Here is a 22,915-nt window from a genome sequence, read left to right on the forward strand (position 1 = left end):
GAAGCTTAAGAGGCAAACATTATTCTACTGCTGTGTACTGTCAATGACATATTATTTCTGGTTTCTGCTTTTCCCAAGGTTCGATCCCTGGGTTGGGAAGATCCCCTGGAGAAGAAAATGGCAACCCACTCCAGTACTCTTGCCTGGAAAATTCCATGGACTGAGGAGCCTGGTAGGCTACAGTCCATGGGGACGCAAAGAGTCGGACACAACTGAGCAACTTCACTTTCACTTTTCCGCTTTTCCTAAGAAAATGACTGACAATTTTAAAGTCATTTTAGGAACAATAATTCTTTCACCTATCTTTCAAAACATAATATATATGTATCTAGAAATTGATGAAGAAAAGGGTATCTATAGATACCAGTTCAGTTCAGTTCAGTCACTCAGTTGTGTCCAACTCTTTGCAACCCCATGGACTACAGCATGCCAGGCTTTCCTGTCCATCACCAACTCTCAGAGCCTGCTAGATATAGGTATGTATATAGATACATATATAAAATGTACTGTGTCAACTTCCAAGGCACTAAATGTTTACATACACCTACCAATAGGAGTTTCACCTATTACCATTTACTATTCATATATAGACAGCAAGCTCCTCCTCTACTGATTCTGTATATGTGTTGTGCTGTGTGCGAATGTCACTAGCTCATAACTGTGACCAAGGCAGAACCAGAAGAGAGGAAGGACCACTATCCACCTGTGAATAGTAAATATTTTTGCATGAAATAAACAGTAAGTCTCTTGGAAGCTTATACATCACATTTTTTTTTTTTATTATTTTAATTACCTTTTCTGCAACTGTCAGAACTGTTACTATTTCTTGGTGCTGCTATACATCCATAAATTTGGAGAAACATTTTGCTATTAGACATTTACTCTTTTAAAATATTATACAATACTTTCATTGGGTACCTTTTCCTTATCTATTACTCCCATTCTTTCATGCATGTTTCACGTCTTTGCTCCACAGATTGTAAATGCCGTGAAAACTCACTCTATTTTTTGAAGCCCTTAAGGCTTCAAATTTAGGAGTTACTGAATTAATGCCCCAAGAGTTAGTGAATTAATGTTTTCTGAATCAAATAAAAGAACATAGTTTTGAGTAAATTTACCTCTTCTCTTCTCTCTTCTGCAGAAGGAGTTTTAAGTTCTCGTGCTGTATCATCTTTTGGGTCAAAAAGATATATATAATCTGAAGAGTAACTAACAAGAATCTCTTGACCATCTTCACTGTAACACAGAGATGTCACCCTGCATGACTTATTATTAAGATGGGAAGGGATAAAACGAGCAACCATTCCAGTAGTTCCTCGGCCTGCGTAATTCCCTAATAAGAAAAAAGAAATTGTTTAAAATTCATAATGTTTTTCAAGAAAAACACTTTAAAAACTCATCTGAATTATAAGATATGTATTTAATGTAGCAAAGTAAATCCAAGCTATCATATTCTATTTCTGGAAAATACTCTGTAATCAATAGTCAGATTTTGTAACAAAATGAAAAAGAACACAGCATAAAGGTTGTATTATCTTCCAAAAAGAATTCATGATTTTCTAGAATTCCAGATTAAGTCAATGCGGTTTTTTTCCCAAAATATTAGCTATTTAATCATTTAAAATGATCTGTAATTAGAGTCATACTAAATCATCTCTTAACATTCTCCAAATTAAGATAATATAATTTTCATAAGGTAAATCAGAAAGTTGGCATTTGCTAATATACTAGATAAAACAGTACAGTATCTGTTTAATAAGACTTATCTTTTACTTTATATCATTAAAAGATTTTTTATTGGTGTGAAATTCTCCTCATAAAATAACAGAGTGGGAATATTACTTTAATTTTAATTAATTTTGACAGTCATCAATATAATGTAATCAATATATAATCAATATAATCATATTTGACAGGGAGAGGTACAATTGGCACTTCGTGCTTTCCAGGCCCAAAAATGCTAAATTTCCACAAAGCTGCTTTATCCTGCACTCTGAGATTTTGCCTTGCCCAAAACAGCAATCATGTCTCATCCACTGAGATATGATAGTTGGGCCTACAGTTTCATATTATATTACTACCGTTCCCATTAAATATGCATATTCAAATAGATAAGACTTCTCAATCACAGTGCAAAAAATGAAAAAAGATCCCGTCTGGTTTTCCCATTTCAATAGTGTATGTCTATTTTCACTGGACATAAACTAACATTGAGATAAACACTGTTAATTTATGATCAAGTCCACTTTTATTTTTATTTATAAATCTTTATATATACATGGGGTGTGTATGTGTGTGTGTGAGAGAGAGGAAATCTTGACATTCCTTGGCAGAAAATCTTGACCTTCCTAACAGAAGTTGGCTCTGAAGTGAGTATTTCAGAAGTGGTTTGATCTCAAAGCAAATAAGGAACAAATAAGAGTTTAAGGCAAATTCAAATTCAGTACTGCAGCACCATTTACAGTACTTTAAATAGGCTACATGAGATGATTAGATAGCATTACCGACTCAATGGACATGAGTTTGCGCAAACGCCAGGAGATGGTGGAGGGCAGAGAAGCCTGCTGTGCTGCAGTCCATGGGGTCACAAAGAGTTGGACAGGACTTAGCAACTGAACAATAAGAAGGTAGGCTATGAAGTAGGCATGAACATATGATATACATTAATACACACACAAGTCACTGTTCTTTCCTAAACTTTTCTCCCCACCACACTTACTATTACCCTCTTGATTGAAAAGATGGCAAGGAGAAATCAGGAGAGCTAAATGTTGTGGGCTGAAGTGTGTCCCCTGAAAATTTCATGTATACGAAGAACCACAGAATGTGATCTTATTTAGAAATAAGGTCTCTGTAGATGTAATAATTATCAAGATGAGGTCATAATGGATTACAATGGACCTTAAATACAACTTAACTAGTGTCCTTATGAGGAGGAAATGTAGACAGACATACACACAGGAGAGAATGGCATGTCAAGACGGAAGCAGAAATTCGACTGATACATTTAAAAGCCAAGGGATGCTAAAGATTGTCAGCAACCTCCAGAACATAAGAAAAAAGCAGGTAAAACATTCTTCCAGACAGCCTCCAACAGAAAACCAACCTGCAACACCTTGATTTCAGACATTAAGCCTCCAGATATGTGAGAGAATAAATTTATTTTAAGTCACCCAATTTATAATAATTTGTTACAACAGCTCCAGGAAACTAATACATGTAGTGCTACAACATTCTAAAGTGATAAACTGCAAAAGTATCACCTTGATGGGGACATAAAAACTTGGTGAAATGCTATTTTTTATAATAATCCATAGTATTTAAATAAATTCTATATACTGAATTTTATGTCAAACTAAAGAAATTTTAAAATCATAACAGGTCAAAAAGATTTATCCCTTGAACTGATACAGTCCCATATTTTCTCTAATATATGTCCTTTTACCTGTAGCTCTTGTGCCCAGCATTCGCCGATCATATATACGTACTGAGCTATCAGAACAACCAACAGCAAGATAATATGGTATTGGTGGACAAATAGCTACTGATGTGGCAGCACGTCGGCAGTTAATTAAAATATCCTACAAAAGATAAAAGAATATCAGTTACATAAATTGTACAACAGATAATAATCTACTTAAAACATTTTCCCTTCAATTAGAAAAAAATCTTTCTCAGAAATCCTAATTCAGCCAGTATGACAATGAAGCAGAAAAAACAACATGCTTCCTAAATATTCCCATACTCAAGAATAAAATGAACATTATCTTTAAAAATACTAAAAAATGCAAATATTTCCTATGCAATATGTCATTACATTAATATCATTAAAAATGCCTGCTATTTATTGGTCCACTGGACAGTAAAGATGGAGGTATAATCCACCTTTGTCTATGATAAGTATATTGATTATATTATATGGTACTCATGATATCTTCATTTTAATTAGTTATTAAAATATAACAAAAGTATCATGACCTGATCTTTAAAAATCAGGACCTTATAAAACCATCCTCCTCCTTACCAGGTCAAAGTACATACACACATATATACAAACTATGTCAGAGACAGGCTTTATGATAACGTCACTACTTCTCTCTACACAAGCATTAGAAAATGTAAGGGCTATCATCCCCAAAATACAGTCTTAAGGTATTCTGTTAATATACTCTTTTGTCTATAAGCTAATCCCTCACTCCTCTCAGAAAAGCCAAGTTTTTTAGTTACATTTATGCTGTTTTATATATTTAATTATTGACCTCAGAACTTTATTCCTATCACAAAGAACTTATTCATCAAATTCCATTCATCATTCTAAATTTTTAGTACTTAAGAATTACCCTACTTACCCGCTTTCTTTATACCCTATCTGTTCACTTTACATATAAAGACTTCAGAAGTATTACTGAGGAAAAATACAACAATATTTTACTGTCGCTGTTGTAGTCACTAAGTAGTATCTGACTCTTTTGCGATCCCATGGACTGTAGCCCACCAAGCTCCTCTGTCCATGAGATTTCCCAGGCAAGAATACGGGAATGAGTTACCATGTCCTTCTCCAGGGGATCTTCCTGACCCAGGGATCGAACTCACATTTCCACCTATTGTCAGGTGGATTCTTTACCACTGAGCCACAAGGGAAGCCCTTATTAGTTTTATTTATTCTTTCGTTTTACAACAAAGTTTCTGATTATAAAAGCAAAATTAAATCCAACTACACTGTACAATACTGCTTAAAAGAATCTGACTTAACAAATTTTAGGGCTTATTATTTAACAAAAAACAGGCATACCAAATGCCCCTCATAAACAACCGGCTATTTCAAACTTATTTCAGCCTTCAGTTCAACACTTCTAGTTGTATATGTACACATATACAACACAAAAACTAACAAAAATTTTTTATTTCTATTTTTTTCTTTTTTTTCTCTGTTTTGAAGTATAAAATAATCTCTTCTCCTAAGGCATGTTAACAACAACAACTAGTTTCATTAGCGAACACTCAACCTGATTATGCAACCCACTCCAGGATTCTTGCCTGGAAAATCCCATGGACAGAGGATCCTGGAGGGAGGGCTTCAGTCCATAGGGTCACAAAGAGTCAGACACGAATGAGTGACTAACACTAACAACCTGGTTACTAGTAATCTTTTTTTTTTTTTTTTGGTAACTGTCAAGAAAAATGTATTTAGAGTACTTTAAAATTTTTTTTTAATTGGAAGATAACTGTTTTACAATATTGTATTGGTTTCTGCCATGTATCTCAGCCATAGGCTGGCAGTATTTTCTTATTTCATTTACAACTCCAAAAAGATCCGAGACAAAAGCTACTGTCTCTGAGTAACGTTTAGGGTTAGTAGTCTGGGGCCTTAGACTGACTGATTTCACAGGTGTTTTTCAAGTTTAAAATACCATTTGAAAAAATACAAAACTAAGGCCAGTCTCAACTTCTGACACGGCCCACACTCTAAATAAATCCACGTCTTATTCAACTGCTCCGCAAAATACAAAATTGACAGTGAAGCTCTATGTTTAGAGAAATGAGCTAAATCAACAATGAACATGTTGATAAAATGGTACCTAATTGTCTAAAACAAAAGATATATTAATAAATCTTGGATTACAGGACAGGGTAAAAATAAAGAGAAGACATCAAACTACTACATGCTTTTATCACTGCTACTGGTAAAGCCAAAGCTGCCTCCATACATAAATGAAATACTTCAAGTTTTTACAGTGCCGTGGTATATACTGAACAATTATATAAATCTTCATAAATGTATCTGAATTCCCCAGTTTAATATACATTCCTTAACTTCGCTACTAACACTTTAATTATGAAAATTTTAATAAAAAATTAAAAATTAATTTATAAAATAATTTTAGTTATTTTATAATTAAAATACATATTTATTAAATATTTTAAAAATAAAAAATTTTACCAATAAGCTCATAACCCAGAGATAACTTACTGTCCAACTTTAACTTTAATCTTAATTTTTTTCATTATTTATATAAAAACTTGATTCTTACATCTTTGCAATCTTCTTTTGTACAGCTAGTTTTGATGCGTGTATCAAACCACCTAACAGTTCCATCTTCACCACAAGACAGAAAGGTATACGGGTCATTAGGTACAGTCATAATCTGAAGATGGAAAGGTAATTGTACAGGTAATGTTAGTGAACATTTAAACAGATGGCTTTGAAAAATATTACTGCTATATCACAAAATGATTAAGGCAAAAGCAACTAAGAACCATTTATTGGAATTATTTATGACTTACCCATACCATAATGCAAAACAGTGCTATACATATAGCAAAACATAACTCCTGAATTAATGTGATTCATTTACTTTCATTTGAAATTAATGTACCTCCAGACTCAAAATTCTTTAAAATTATAAACGCCTTACAACATGACAAGAAAAATCCTACCCCTGGAAGCCTGTTCAAACTTTAAATAGTCAAATTTTTATGTTTTCTGGATATGAATTTACACGTGCTTTAGAAACAAAGTAAAAAGTTTTCTTCTCTGACAATCGTTATAAAACCCTGTAGGGCCAAATCAAGCATTCAAATTGACCTCTCAAAAAAATTCTGAGTGATGGTAATGGTTCTATAACCACACAAAAGTACTAAATTGTCATGAAGTGTATAGTTAAAAATGGTAGGAATGGCAAATGTTACATTATGCATATTTTATAAAAAATTAAAATTTTTTAAAGAAATGAAACATTTTAGATATTCCTATATCTATTTCTGGTTTAGCAATAAGGCTATAAATTGAGGCTCTGTGTACCCTCCTATCCAACATATTCCCCCCACCCTTTTCTGTCCCAAGAAATAAAAACTACCAAAAGTGGGTGTTTAGCAATTCCACAGAGACTTTTATGCACCCATAAACAATGGAAAGTAGGTTCCCATGTTTTAAAACTTTGTATACTCAAAAAGGTATTCAGATTAACTAGTCTTCAAGGAAATACAAATTATATTTGTATTAATTAGGTATTTATTAGGATTTGTATATATTAAGATTAAATATAAATTATAATCCTAAGTAAATATCACTAGACATCACTGGAATGACCAAAGCGAAAGGGATTTGATAATATCAAATGTCACTGAGGATACAGAACAACTAGAGCTCTCAAACATCATTGATGAGACGGTAAAATGGTATCATCACTTTGAAAAACCATGTGTTAGTATCTGCTGAAGTGGTAATATGCTTCTTCTATGGCCCAGCAATTCCACTACAAATAAATGTCATAAAGTCACCTAAAGATGTGTACTACAATGTTCAAGGCAGCACAATTCATATTAAATATTTGAAAGAACCCAAATAACCAGAAAGACAATAAGAACAGAAATTTTGATTTATTCTTAAAATAAAATATTGAAGCAATAACAATAAACAAACACATTATTCTCAAGTTACATAAAACCAGTGACTAAAAGAAAATTTCTTGCCAGAAACGAGTGGAGAAACATCTTTAAAGCAGCAAAAGAAAAAAACTATCAAACTAGAATTCTATATCCACAGATATATCTTTCTAAAACAAAAATAAAATAGACTTTTTAAAAAATAAAAATCCTGAAAGACTATTCAATAACATAGAAGTTAACTTACCTATCAATCACTATTTTTATAAGAGTTTATATGAAACTCAGCCATATCAAGTCATTTATATATTATCCAAGTCTGTTTTCCTGATACAATGACATATTTGAGTAGCTGTGATAGATTATATGGCTCCCAAAGCCTAAAATATATACTATCCTGTTACAGGATAATTTTTTGTAAACCCTTACATTAACAGGCCAGCACAATATAACTGTATTTTTTAAAATTCTTCATGTAAAAAGAAAATAATACCAGTAGTAATCTGGATCTATGCAAAGGAATAAAAGATTGGAAATAATAAATATGCCAGTAAATATAACATATTTTTTGTTTTAAAATATTTTTAAAGATAATTAACTATTAAAAGAAGAATATTAACAATGTATTAAAGAGTTTATAAAGTATGTAAGAATAAAAAGTTAAAAAAAACGAATTTCTAGGAGAGGAAAAATGGGAGCAGAGTGTTGTAAGATTCTTATACCATACTGAAGTGGTACAATATTACTTGATGGTACACTGTGATAAAGTTTATGATGTATAATTCCTAAAGCATACACTAAAATAATAACAAAGTGTCACAGCTAATATATCAACAAAGGAGATAAAGTAGAATCACAAAAATACTCAGTTCTTCTAGAAGAAGAGGGGAAAATTGATGGAACAGGAAAAGAGAAAAAACAAAAACCAAGACACAAAATTTAAATTCAGCAACTTCTATACCAATTATATGAACTGTAAATGATTAAATACAGCCCAATTAAAAAGCAGACATTGCTAGACTGGATTAAAAAAAACCTATAAATTGATTATAAGAATGAAATATAAACCCACAGATTGGTAGACTAAAAGTAAAAGGATAGAGGAAAGAAATACCGCAATAACTATAAAGATGAGAAAGCTAGATCTGCTGCGTGTTTAAGTGTTTGTCGCTCAGTAGAGTCCGACTCTTTGTGATCCGATGGACTGTAGCCCACCACGCTCCTCTGTCCGTGGAATTCTCCCGGCAAGAATACTAGAGTGGGTAGCCAATCCCTTCACCAAGGGATCTTCCCAACCCTGGGGTCAAGCTCAAGTCTCCTGCATTACAGGCAGATTCTTTACCATCCGAGCCACCAGGAAGTCCCAGATTTGCTATATAAACAGCAAATTTCAAAGCAAAGAGTATAACAGGAATAAAGAGAGTCATTTTACAATTATAAATGAGTCAATCCATGAACAGAAACATTAAAATCCTGAATGTTTAGGTACTTAAAAACAGATCTTCAAAATATATGAAGCAAAAAGTGAAATCAACAATACGAAAATATTAAGATTTCAACATTCATCTTTCAATAACTGACAGAACAAGTGATCAGAAAATCAATAACTACATAGAAGAACTGAACATGGTTATCAGCCACTTTGACATAATTGATATTTATGGAACATTCCACAAACAAAAAACTAAACATTTTTTAAATGCATAAGATAAATTTACCAACACACTATATTCTGGGACATAAAACCAGACTGATTAAAATTTAAAAGATTCACATCATACAAAGCACATATTTAACTATAAATTAAAAATTAGGAATCAGTCCATACAAAGACAGTTAAACAAATGATTAAAACACCTTCAACTGCAATAACCCAAAGGGGAAAAATTAATGTTCAAATATTTCCAAGTATTTGGAAACTAAATGACACACTTCTCAATAAACAATGAATCAAGGAAGAAATCACAATGGAAATTAGAAAATACATTTAATACAAGAGAAATGAAAGTTCAATATATCAAAATTAGGGAAACGTAAGGAAATACTCAGATTTCCCCAGTGGCTCAGCAGTAAAGAAACCGCCTGCGTGCAGGAGACACAGGTTTGATCGATCCCTGGGTGGGGAAGATCCCCTGGAGGAGGGAATGGCAACCCACTGCAGTAACCTTGCCTGGAAAATCGCATGGACAGAGGAGCCTGGTGGGCTACATGTAGTTCATGGGGTCGCGGAAGAGTCAGACACTGCTGAGCAACTAAAAAACAACAAAGAAACTACCCAGCAACTAAAAAACAGCAAAGAAATACTCAGTGGAAATTTTGTTTTACTAATTGCCTCTACTGGAAAGGATAAAGGTCTCAAATCAGTCACTTCAGCCTCTACTTTAAGAAACTAGAAGAAAGAGAACAATGAAACCCACCACAGTAAACAGAGAAGAAAGGAAAAAGCAGAGATCAAAAACAGAAGAAAAAAAAAAAAGGAAAGTAGAGAAAATCATGGAAACCAAAGTTGGTTCTTAGAGATGATCATTAAAATCAATTGAATTTCTTATCAGGCTGATAAGAAAAATAAAAAGAGAGAGGGAATACAAACTATCAATATCAAGAATGTTGGAGGTGGCATCACTATAGATTCTACAGATGTTAAAAGGATATGGGGACTTTTCCTGGTGTCCAATGTCTAACAATCTCTACTCCCAACACAGGGAGCCCAGGTCCAATCCTTAGCACTGAGCTAGAGCCCACGTGCTACAATTAAGACCCAGCATAGACTGGGCTTCCTGGGTAGCTCAGCTGCTAAACAATCTACCTGCAAAGCAGGAGACCTGGGTTTGATCCCTGGGTGGGGAAGACTCCCCTGGAGGACACTCCGTATTTTTGTCTGGAGAATCCCTATGGACAGAAGGGCCTGGCAGGCTACAGTCCATGGGGTTGCAAAGAGTCGGACAGGACTGAGTGACTAAGCACAGCACAGCAGACAAATAAATAAAAATATTAAAAAAAAAAAGTATAATGAGTATTGTGAACAATACCCACAAATTCAGCAATATAGGTGAAAGACAGGTTCCTTAAAATGGATAAAATATTGAAGCCATTAAAGCATAAAGATACAGCCTGAATAACCAAATATTCATTTTAAGAATTAAATATGTAGTTATAAACATCCTACAAAGACAACTCCAGGATCAGATGGCTTTATTGGTAAATGTTCCCAAAGGTATAGAAACAAATACTACCACTTCTATACAAACTCTTTCAGGAAAATGAAAAGGACAAACATTACAAGTTACCCCAAGGGATCAGCATTATGCTGACAACAAAACCATATAGTGCTTAGGAATACATCTGCAAAAAAAAAACCCTTAACAAACACAACAACACAGAAAATGGGGAATATATAAAATATGACTATGTGAGGTTCATCTCTAGAATGCTAAATTGGTATTAAATTTGAAAAATGAATGTAGTTCACTGTGTTAAGAAACTAAGAGAAAAAATATATAATTTTTTTTCAAATAATGCAGAGAAAAACATTTGACAAAATCCAACATCCATTCCTGGTAAGTTTAATATACAAATAGAAAGGAATTAACTGGATAAAAAAGCATTACTAAAATACACTTGCTGTTATACTTAAGAGTGAAACATCAAAGATCAGGAAGAATGTTTAGTCTTACTATTTTTATTTAATATTGAACTGAAAATTCTAATACGTATAACAACAACAAAAAAGAAGTCCAGATGGGGAAAAAAAAGTAAAAGTGTCTCTATATTCACAGATGACATAATCATCTAAGGAGAAAATTTCTATGTGATTTTCTTTCCTAAAAAGTTATTGGAACCAGTAAGTGAATATAGCAAAATGGGGGGAATATAAGATTGAACATGAAAATACTAGCAACAGAACCATCAGAAATTGAAATTTTTAAAATAGTACCATTTACAATAATATGAAAAATATGAAATATTTAAGAATAAGTCTTAAGACACACAAAATTATAAAACACTGCCAAGTAAACTTAAAGTCCTAAATAAGGGAGATACACTGTAATCATAGATTGAAAGATTTAACACTGTTGTCAATGCTTCTTAAACTGATATATAGATTCAAATAAACCACAGGAAAAATTGTAGTAAAAATTGACAATTTGATTATCAAAGTCATGTGGAAACACAAAAATCTAAAATACCTTAAACAATTTCAAAAAAGAAGAAAGGACTTATACTACCTGGTTTTAAGTTACAGTAATAAAAACAGGGTGGTACAAGCATAGTGATGAATCACTTGAAGAGAAAAAGATACTGCCCAGAAAGAGACAAAAATAGATATGGTCAAATGACCCATGATAATGACGCAAAAAAAAATTCAGAGGCAAGAAACAATGTTGGAAAACTGGATATCCACATGCAAAATAATGAACTTAAAGCAGATCTCAGACTTTACTAAAAAACTAACACAAAATGGATTTATCACTCTAAATGGAAAACATAAAACTATAGGACTTTTAGGAGAAAATTATTGTGACATTTGGTGAAATAAAGATTTTTACTCATGACATTGGTTCTCCCCCTCCAAATAATAAACTTGATAAAATGGACTTCTTTAAAATTATAAAATTTCTTTCTGAAAGACAGTGTTAACAAAATGAAAAGACTAGCCACTGACTCTGAGGAAAAAAACTATAAGCCATATGCCTGAAAAATATAAAGAACAAACTTTTAAAACCCCTAAAATTCAATAATAAGAATTAAAACAATGGGCAAGGGGCTTCCCTGATGGTCCGGTGTCTAAGACACTGCCCTAATAATACATTGCTGATCGGGGAACTAGATTCTACGTGCTACAACTAAGAGGTCACGTGCTGCTACAACTCAAAAGATCCTGCACACCACAACTAACACCCAGAGCAGCCAAATAAAGAAATAAAAATGTTTTTTAAAAAATGGGCAAAAGATCGAACAGACAATTCACCAAAGAAGCACATGAAGAAACGGGAAAACATGACTCAAATGACAGAACAAAGTAAATCTCCAGAAACTGACCCTAACAAAATGGAGATATATGAATTACCTAAAAAAGAACTGAAAGTAATGGTAATAAGCAAATTCAGTATGCTATGTGTGTGTGAGTGTGTGCACTAGGTCGCTTCAGGCATTTCTGACTCTGCAATCCCAGGGATTGTAGCCAACCAGGCTCCTCTGTCTATGGCATTCTCCAGGCAAAAATACTGGAGTGGGTTGCCATGTCCTTCTCCAGGGGATGTTCCTGACCCAGGGATTGAACCCAGGTCTCTTATGTCTCCTGAATTTGCAAGCGGGTTCTTTACTACTAATGCCACATGGGAAGCCCCAATATGCTACAAGGGAATACAAACAGATACCTAAACAAAATCAGGAAAACAATGCATGAACAAAATGACAATCTTACCAGGGAGAAAGAAAATGGAAAAATGAGAGAAACAGAAATGACAGAGTTGAAGAATGTAACTAAACTAGAGGAGGATCAACAACAGGCTCAATCAGACAGAAAAAAGAAACAGCAAATTCAAAAACGTCCATCTGAAATTACCAAGTCAAGAACAAAAGAAGAATGAAGCAAAGTAAAAAGATCTAAGGGAACTTAGAGGATATCACTAAGATGGCCAATATGTCCACTATGGGATTTTTCAGAAGGAAAAAGGGGGAGTGGATGGAGAGCTTATCTGAAAAAAAATAATGTCCAAAAACTTCTCAAATCCGAGGGAAAAAAAGAACATCCAGATTCAAGAAACTCAGGAACTTCAACTAGGATGGACCCAAAGAGACACAAATCAAGACACACTAAAACTACTTGTCAAAAGTGACTTAATCTTGAAAGCTGCAAGAGTAACATGAACCATTACATACAAAGGAGCTCCCATTAGATCAGTGGATTTCTCAACAGAAACATTACCTGTCAGGAGGGAGTAGGATAATATATTCAAAGTGTTGAAAGAAAAAACCTGCAAAGCAAGACTACTATATCCCCCAAAACTGTCCACTACAACTGAAAGGAAATAAAGACCTTCTCAGATAAAAAGTACAGAAGGTTATCACAAGACCTGTCATACAAGAACTGCTAAACAAAGTCTTTCAAGTTGAAATTAAAGACTTTAGACAGGAACACACAGCATATGATAATATAAAGATTGTCACAAAAGTAAATATACAAATACAGAAATCTGTAATATTGTTATGGTGGTACAAAATCACTTTTGAGTACAGAATTTAAAAAATAGAAGCATTAAAAGTTATGCTTTTATGGTGTTTGTGATACTGATAAAGTGCGGGAAGGATATAAAGGAACACAATTTTTGTATGTGATTTAAGTTAAATTGTTCTCAGTGCAAGACAGATTTTGTAACTATGTTTCATGTAGTCCTCATAATAAACACAATGAAAAAAATCTATAAAAGATGCCCCCAAAAAGGAGTTAAAGCATGTCACTACAAAAGAAAGAGCAACAACAACAATAAACCACAAGAGAAAGCAGCCAGGACAGAAAAAGAGTGAACAAATATTTGCAGGACATACAGAAAAAAATTTTTAAATGGCAGGAGTGAGTATTTTCCTATAAGTAACTACTTTAAAGGTAAATGTTACAGTACTAAGGGGGAAGTTTATAGTAATAATTATCTACATTAAAAAAGATCTCAAATCAACAACCTAACTTTACACTTCAAAGAACTGAAAAATAACAAATTAAAGCCAAAGTTAATAGAGAAAGGAAATAATAAAGATTAGAGCAGAAATAAACAATACAGAGAACAAAAAAAAAGGTTTTATTAAAGAGCATCAAAATCAACAAACCCTCACTAGACTAACAAGAAAAAAGTAATATGATTCAACAAAAATCAGAAATAAAAGAGGAGACATTACACTTATACAACAGAAATAAAAAGGATCCTAAGAGACTATGAACACCACAAATGGAATGACATAAGAAATTAATAAATTATTAGAAATATACAGCTTACCAAGATAAAAAAGATAAACATAGGGACAAACCAAACCAACCAACACTACAGTAAGGAGACTGAATTAGTCACCAAAAACATCTGAAGAAAGGAAAGCTCAGACCACATGGCTTGAAAACATTATGCATATTTAAAAATTTTTCTTCCAAGGAGCAAGCGTCTTTTAATTTCATGGTTGCAGTCATCACCTGCAGTGATTTTGGAGCCCAAAAAAAAAAAGTCTCTCACTGTTTCCACTGCCTCCCCATGCACTGGATGCCATGATCTTAGTTTTCTGAATGATGAGTTTTAAGCCAGCTTTTTCACTCTCCTCCTTCACTGTCATCAAGAGGCTCTTCAGTTCTTCGATTTCTGCCATAAGGGTGGTGTCATCTGTGTATGTGAGGTTACTGATTTTCCCCCAGCAATCTTGATTCCAGCTTGTGCTTCATCCAGCCATGTATGAATTCATTAATCCATGAAATTAAAAGACGCTTGCTCCTTGGGAGAAAAGTTATGATCAACCAAGACAGCATATTAAAAAGGAGAGACATTACTTTGCCAACAAAGGTCTGTCTAATCAAAGCTATGGTTTTTCCAGTAGTCATGTATGGATATGAGAGTTGGACTATTAAGAAAGCTGAGCATCAAAGAATTCATGCTTTTGAAATGTGGGGTTGGAGAAGACTCTTGAGAGTCCCTTGGACTGCAAGGAGATCCAAGCGGTCCATCCTAAAGGAAATCAGTCTTGAATATTCCTCAGAAGGACTCATGCTGAAGCTGAAACTCCAATACTTTTGCCACCTGATACAAAGAACTGACTCACTGGAAAAGACCCTGATACTGGGAAAGACTGAAGGCGGGAGGAGAAGGGGACAACAGAGGATGAAATGGTTGGATGGCATCACTGACTCAATGGACATGAGTTTGAGTAAGCTCCAGGAGTTAGTGATGGACAAGGAAGCCTGGTGTGCTGCAGTCCATGGGGACACAAAGAGTGGACATGACTGAGTGACTGAACTGAACTGAACTGATATTTAAAAATTTATACCTGTCCTCTCAAACTCTTCCAAAATACTGAAGAGGAGGTAACACTTTCAAACTTATTCTATGAAAACAGCTTTACCATGGTACCAAAATTCAGACAAAAATACTAACAGAAAGTGAAACTACAGACCTGTATTATGGATGAATACTGATATCAGACCACCTGACCTGCCTCTTAAGAAACCTGTTTGCAGGTCAGGAAGCAACAGTTAGAACTGGACAAGGAACAACACACTGGTTCCAAGTAGGAAAAGGAGTACGTCAAGGCTGCATATTGTCACCCTGCTTATTTAACTTATATGCAGAGTACATCATGAGGAATGCTGGGCTGGAAGAAGCAGAAGCTGGAATCAAGACTGCCAGGAGAAGTAACAATAACGTCAGATATGCAGATGACACCACCCTTATGGTAGAAAGTGAAGAACTAAAGAGCCTCTTGAAAGTGAAAGAGGAGAGTGAAAAAGTTGGCTTAAAGCTCAACATTCAGAAAATTAAGATCATGGCATCTGGTCCCATCACTTCACGGCAAATAGATAGGGAAAGAGTGGAAACAGTGGCTGACTTCATTTTTAGGGGCTCCAAAATCACTGCAGATGGTGACTGCAGCCATGAAATTAAAAGACGCTTACTCCTTAGAAGGAAAGTTATGACCAACCTAGACAGCGTATTAAAAAGCAGAGATATTACTTTGTCAAAAAAAGGTACACCTAGTGAAGGCTATGGTTTTTCCAGTAGTCATGTATGGATGTGAGTTGGACTATAAAGAAAGCTAAGCACCGAAGAATTAATGCTTTTGAACTGTGGTGTTGGAGAAGACTCTTGAGAGTCCCTTGGACTGCAAGGAGATAAAACCAGTCCATCCTAAAGGAGATCACTCCTGGTGTTCACTGGAAGGACTGATGCTGAAGCTGAAACTCCAATACTTTGGCCACCTGATGCGAAGCACTGACTCACTAGGAAATACCCTGATGCTGGGAAAGATTGGAGGTGGATGAAGAAGGGGATGGCAGAGGATGAGATGGTTGGATGGCATCACCAACTCAATGGACCTGAGTTTGGATAAACTCCAGGAGTTGGTGATGGACAGGGAGGCCTGGAGTGTTGCGGTTCATGGGGTCACACAGAGTCGGATACGACTGAGACTAAATTGAACTGAAATAAAAATCCTCAGAAAATGCTAAAAAAAAAAAAAACAAAAAACAAAAAACCTCCAAAACAATAAAAAACAAGATTATTCATCTTGATCAAGTGGAACTTACTTCTAGAACACAAGGATGGTTCAACATACACGTTATTCAATGTAATTTCATCATAATAACAAAACGAACAAAGCCAGTGGAGGAGATGGAATTCTAGCTGAGCTATTTCAAATCCTAAAAGATGAGACTGTTCAAGTGCTGAACTCAATGTCAGCAAATTTGGAAAACTCAGCAGTAGCCAGAGACTGGAAAAGGTCAGTTTTCATTCCAATCCCAAAGAAAGGCAATCTCAAAGAATGTTTAAACTACCATACATTGGCCCTCATTTCACACGCTAGTAAGGTTATGCTCAAGATCCTGCCAGCTAGGCTTCAGCAGTACATGAACCAAGAACTTTCACATGTAAAAGCAGGACTTAGGAAAAGCAGAGGAACCAAAGATCAAACTGCCAACATTCACTGCATCATACAGAAAGCAGGAAATTACAGAAAAACATCTATACCTGTTTCAATGACTATGCTAAAGCCTCTGAAGTGGATCACAACAAACTTGAAAATCTTAAAATAATGGGAATACCAGACCACTTTACCTGTCTCCTGAGAAACGTGTCTGTGGTCAAGAAGCAAAAAGTTAGACCCTTACATGAAACAACTGAATGGTTCAAAATTGGGAAAGAAGTATGACAAGGCTGCATACTGTCAACCTACTTATTTAACTCATATAACTCATTTAACTCATTTCAGTCCCTCAGTCATGTCCGACTCTTTGCGACCCCATGAATCGCAGCACGCCAGGCCTCCCTGTCCATCACCAACTCCCGGAGTTCACTGAGACTCACGTCCATCGAGTCAGCGATGCCATCCAGCCATCTCATCCTCTGTCGTCCCCTTCTCCTCCTGCCACCAGTCCCTCCCAGCATCAGGGTCTTTTCCAATAAGTCAACACTTCGCATGAGGTGGCTAAAGTATTGGACTTTGAGCTTTAGCATAAGTCCTTCCAATGAACACTCAGGACTGATCTCCTTTAGTATGAACTGGTTGGATCTCCTTGCAGTCCAAGGGACTCTCAAGAGTCTTCTCCAACACCACACTTCAAAAGCATCAATTCTTCAGTGCTCAGCTTTCTTCACAGTCCAACTCTCACATCCATACATGACCACTGGAAAAACCAAAGCCTTGACTAGACGGACCCTTGTTGTCAAAGTAATATCTCTGCTTTTGAATATGCTATCTAGGTTGGTCATAACTTTCCTTCCAAGGAGTAAGCGTCTTTTAATTTCATGGCTGCAATCACCATCTGCAGTGATTGTGGAGCCCCAAAAGACAAAGTCTGACACTGTTTCCACTGTTTCCCCATCTATTTCCCATGACGTGATGGGACCGGATCCCATGATCTTAGTTTTCTGAATGTTGAGCTTCAAGCCAACTTTTTCACTCTCGTCTTTCACTTTCATCAAGAGGCTCTTTAGTTCTTCTTCACTTTCTGCCATAAGGGTGGTGTTGTCTGCATATCTGAGGTTATTGAGATTTCTCCCAGCAATCTTGATTCCAGCTTGTGCTTCTTCCAGTCCAGCGTTCTCATGATGTACTCTGCATATAAGTTAAATAAGCAGGGTGACAATATACAGCCTAGACATACTCCTTTTCCTATTTGAAACCAGTCTGTTGTTCCATGCCCAGTTCTAACTGTTGCTTCCTGACCTGCATATAGGTTTCTCAAGAGGCAGGTCAGGTGTTCTGGTATTCACATCTCTTTAAGAATTTTCCACAGTTTATTGTGATCCACACAGTCAAAGGCTTTGGCATAGTCAATAAAGCAGAAATAGATGTTTATCTGGAACTCCCTTGATTTTTCGATGATTCAGCGGATGTTGGCAATTTGATCTCTGGTTCCTCTGTCTTTTTTAAAACCAGCTTGAACATCTGGAAGTTCACGGTTCACATATTGCTAAAGCCTGGCTTGGAGAATTTTGAGCATTACTTTACTAACGTATGAGATGAGTGCAGCTGTGCAATAGTTTGAGCATTCTTTGGCATTGCCTTTCTTTGAGATTGGAATGAAACTGACCTTTTCCAGCCCTGTGGCCACTGCTGAGTTTTCCATATTTGCTGGCATATTGAGTGCAGCACTTTCACAGCATCATCTTTCAGGATCTGAACAGCTCAAATGGAATTCCATCACCTCCACTAGCTTTGTTCGTAGTGATGCTTTCTAAGGCCCACTTGACTTCATATGCCAGGATGTCTGGCTCTAGGTCAGTGATCACACCATCGTGATTATCTGGGTCGTGAAGATCTTTTTTGTACAGTTCTTCTGTGTATTCTTGCCACCTCTTCTTGATATCTTCTGCTTCTGTTACGTCCATACCATTTCTGTCCTTTATCGAGCCCATCTTTGCATGAAATGTTCCCTTGGTATCTCTAATTTTCTTGAAGAGAGCTCTAGTCTTTCCCATTGTGTTGTTTTCCTCTATTTCTTTGCATTGATCGCTAAGCAAGGCTTTCTTATCTCTCCTTGCTATTCTTCGGAACTCTGCATTCAGAGGCTTATACCTTTCCTTTTCTCCTTTGCTTTTCGCTTCTCTTCTTTTCATAGCTATTTGTAAGGCCTCCTCAGACAACCATTTTGCTTTATTGCATTTCTTTTCCATGGGGATGGTCTTGATCCCTGTCTCCTGTACAATGTCACAAACCTCCGTCCATAGTTCATCAAGCACTCTATCAGATCTAGTCCCTTAAATCTATTTCTCACTTTCACTGTATAATCATAAGGGATTTGATTTAGGTCATACCTGAATGGTCTCGTGGTTTCCCCCACTTTCTTCAATTTAAGTCTGAATTTGGCAATAAGGAGTTCATGATCTGAGCTACAGTCAGCTCCCGGTCTTGTTTTTGCTGACTGTATAGAGCTTTTCCATCTTTGACTACAAAGAATATAATCAGTCTGATTTTGGTGTTCACCATCTGGTGATGTCCATGTGTAGAGTCTTCTCGTGTTTTTGGAAGAGGGTGTTTGCTATGACCAGTGCGTTCTCTTGGCAAAACTCTATTAGTCTTTGCCCTGCTCCATTCCATATTCCAAGGCCAGATTAGCCTGTTACTCCAGGTGTTTCATGACTTCCTACTTTTGCATTCCAGTCCCCTATAATGAAAAGGGCATCTTTTTTGGGTGTTAGTTCTAAAAGGTCTTGTAGGTCTTCATAGAACCATTCAACTTCAGCTTCTTCAGCATTACTGGTCAGGGCATAGGCTTGGATTACTGTGATATTGAATGGTTTGCCTCGGAAACGAACAAAGATCATTCAGCTGCTTTTGAGATTGCATCCAAGTACTGCATTTTGGCAGAGAAGGCAATGGCACCCCATTCCAGTACTCTTGCCTGGAAAATCCCATGGATGGAGGAGCCTGGTGGGCCGCGGTCCATGGGGTCGCTAAGAGTCAGACAAGACTCAGCGACTTCGCTTTCAGTTTTTACTTTTCTGCATTGGAGAAGGCAATGGCAACCCACTCCAGTGTTCTTGCCTGGAGAATCTCAGGGATGGGGGAGCCTCTTGGCCTGCCATCTATGGAATCGCACAGAGTCGGACACAACTGAAGCGACTTAGTAGCAGCAACAGCACTGCATTTTGGGCTCTCTTGTTGACCATGATGGCTACTCCACTTCTTCTAAGGGATTCCTGCCCACAGTAGTAGTTATAATGGTCATCTGAGTTAAATTCACCCATTCCAGTCCATTTTAGTTCGCTGATTCCTGGAATGTCGACGTTCACTCTTGCCATCTCCTGTTTGACCACTTCCAATTTGCCTTGATTCATGGACCTGACATTCCAGGTTCCTATGCAATACTGCTCTTCACAGCATCGGACCTTGCTTCTATCACCAGTCACATCCACAGCTGGGTATTATTTTTGCTTTGGCTCCATCCCGTCATTCTTTCTGGAGTAATTTCTCCACTTATCTCCAGTAGCATATTGGATATCTACTGACCCAGGGAGTTCCCCTTTCAGTATCCTATTATTTTGCCTTTTCGTACTGTTCATGGGGTTCTCAAGGCAAGAATACTGAAGCTGTTTGCCATTCCCTTCTCCAGTGGACCACATTCTGTCATATAAAGAGTGTATCATGCTAAATGCTGAGCTGGATGAATCACAAGCTGGAATCAAGATTGCCGGAAGAAACATCAATAACCTCAGATATGAAGATGATGCCACTCTAATAGCAGAAAGTAAAGAGAAATAAAGAGCCTCTTGATGATGGTGAATGAGGAGTGAAAAAGCTGGCTTAAACTCTACACTCAAAAAACTAAATAAGATTATGGTATCCAGTCCCATCACTTCATGGCAAATAGAAGGGTAAAAAGTGGAAATATTAACAGATTTCATTTTCCTGGGCTCCAAAATCACTGTGTACAGTGATTGCAGCCATGAAATTAAAAGATGATTGCTCCTTGGAAGGAAAGCTATGACAAACCTAGGCAGTATAATAAAAAGCAAAGATCAGTTTGCCAACAAAGGTACATATAATCAAAAATATGGTTTTTCCAGGAGTCATGTACGGATGTGAGTGTTGGATCCTAAAGAAAGCTGAGCACCAAAGAGCTGAATGCTAGTGCTGCTGGAAAAGACTCTTGAGAGTCCCTTGGGATGCAAAGACATCAAACCAGTCAGTCCTAAAGGACATCAGTCCTGAATATTCATTGGAAGAAATGATGCTGGAGCTGAAGCTCCAATACTTTGGCCACCTGAAGAGCAGACTCACTGGAAAACATTCTGATATTGGGAAAGATTGAAGGCAAGATGAGAAGGGGGCAGCAGAGGATGAGATGGTTATACAGCATCACTGAATCAATGGACAGGGGTCCATTTGAGAAAATTTAGGAAATAGTGATTTTGAGAAAACTCTGGAAAAATAGTGAAGGATAAACACGCCTGGTGTACTGCTATCCATGCGGTCACAAAGAGTCAGACAGGACTTAGCAACTGAACAAGAGCAAAACAAGATCTAAATGCAAAAGACAAAACAATAGTCTTTCTAAAAGAGAGTCTAAAACAGAAGAATGTCTCCATAACCTTCAGAAAGAAAAAGACTTTTTTGAGCAGGATACAGAAAGCAGGTACAATTTAAAAAAAAAAAAAAGACCAATACATTAAGACAACACAGATAACTTTTGCTCATGAAAAGACACCATTAGGAGAGTGAATATACAGCCACAGAGTTGGAAGAGATCGTTTCATATGCTGAAGATAAAAGAAATTCCTATAAATCAACAGTAATAATGAAATAAAATGGACAACCTAATAGAAAGATTAGGAAAGAATTCTGAATAGGCACTTGACAAAACAGTATATCTAAATAACCAATAAACTATGTAGTAACCTCAGCAGTAACAACAGTAAAAGACATTTAAATAAGCCTGTTCAAAATTAGAGATTAACCATATATACTGTTGGCAAAGATGAGGAGCAAAAGGAATTCTTATTATATGCTATTGGTGGGAACACACGCTGTTACATTTTGGAAAAATATTTGGCACTATCTCTAAAATAAACAAATACATATCCTATGACAGAAAAAGTTTACTTCTAAACATAAATACTGAAAGTCATGTAAAGTATGTTCTCCAAATTGAAAATCAAATTTAAAATTTTCATCAGCAGTAGAACAGATCCATCAGCTGTGGCTTATTCACACAATCGAACACTAAAAAGCAGTGAAAATAAACACACTGTAGTGGTACCCAACACAGATGAGTTTCACAAATGTAAGGAAAGACTTTGTTCAGCAAACAATAACAAATTTAAAAATAAACAAAAGACCATTTAATATGACTCACTGCATACAATGTTCAAAAACAAAAAAACTAAAGTGGTTAGAAAAACAAGATGATGGAAATCAGGATACAGCAGCTTCGGGGAAGTCCTTAATGCCTTATATTTCTTGATCTATGTGGCTGCTACATGAACAAATTCACTTTGTGATAATTTACTGAGATATATTCAGTGCTTTGTACTTTTCCTTTATGTTTCGTACTTCAATGGGGGAAAAAAGTTTAATGCTAGATGGAACAGGAAGGTCTTAACATATATCTAATCAGAATTCCAGAATAAAAAATACAGAGAATGGGAAAGAACTAAAAACTTATTATCTATAAATTTCCCTCATTTTTCAAGATTCCAATTTCTCAGACTAAGAACACATAAAAATTCCAAGAAAAATCAAAAGGAAATCCATACCTCGATACACTGTTGTGACATCAATGAAGGAAAAAAAAAAAAACACAAAGAAAAACAGAATTAAATTCAGTCAAGGAAGA

General features: G+C 35.8%; 1 protein-coding gene across 10 annotated transcripts in view; it reads right to left on the reverse strand.

Annotated features, from left to right (window-relative positions):
* Positions 1–22,915, reverse strand: part of DCAF6 (DDB1 and CUL4 associated factor 6) — a 183,810-nt gene that overhangs the window by 96,101 nt on the left and 64,794 nt on the right. For all 10 annotated transcript variants that reach the window (XM_055587162.1, XM_055587165.1, XM_055587158.1 and 7 more), the window contains exons 5-7: positions 6,033–6,146; positions 3,446–3,581; positions 1,119–1,333 (exon numbers count right to left, since the gene is read on the reverse strand). In XM_055587162.1, the coding sequence (XP_055443137.1) occupies positions 1,119–1,333; positions 3,446–3,581; positions 6,033–6,146 (465 nt within the window). The remainder of the gene's footprint in view (positions 1–1,118; positions 1,334–3,445; positions 3,582–6,032; positions 6,147–22,915) is intronic.

This window comes from Bubalus kerabau, chromosome 6 (assembly GCF_029407905.1).
Source record: "Bubalus kerabau isolate K-KA32 ecotype Philippines breed swamp buffalo chromosome 6, PCC_UOA_SB_1v2, whole genome shotgun sequence".
Lineage (NCBI taxonomy): Eukaryota > Metazoa > Chordata > Mammalia > Artiodactyla > Bovidae > Bubalus > Bubalus kerabau.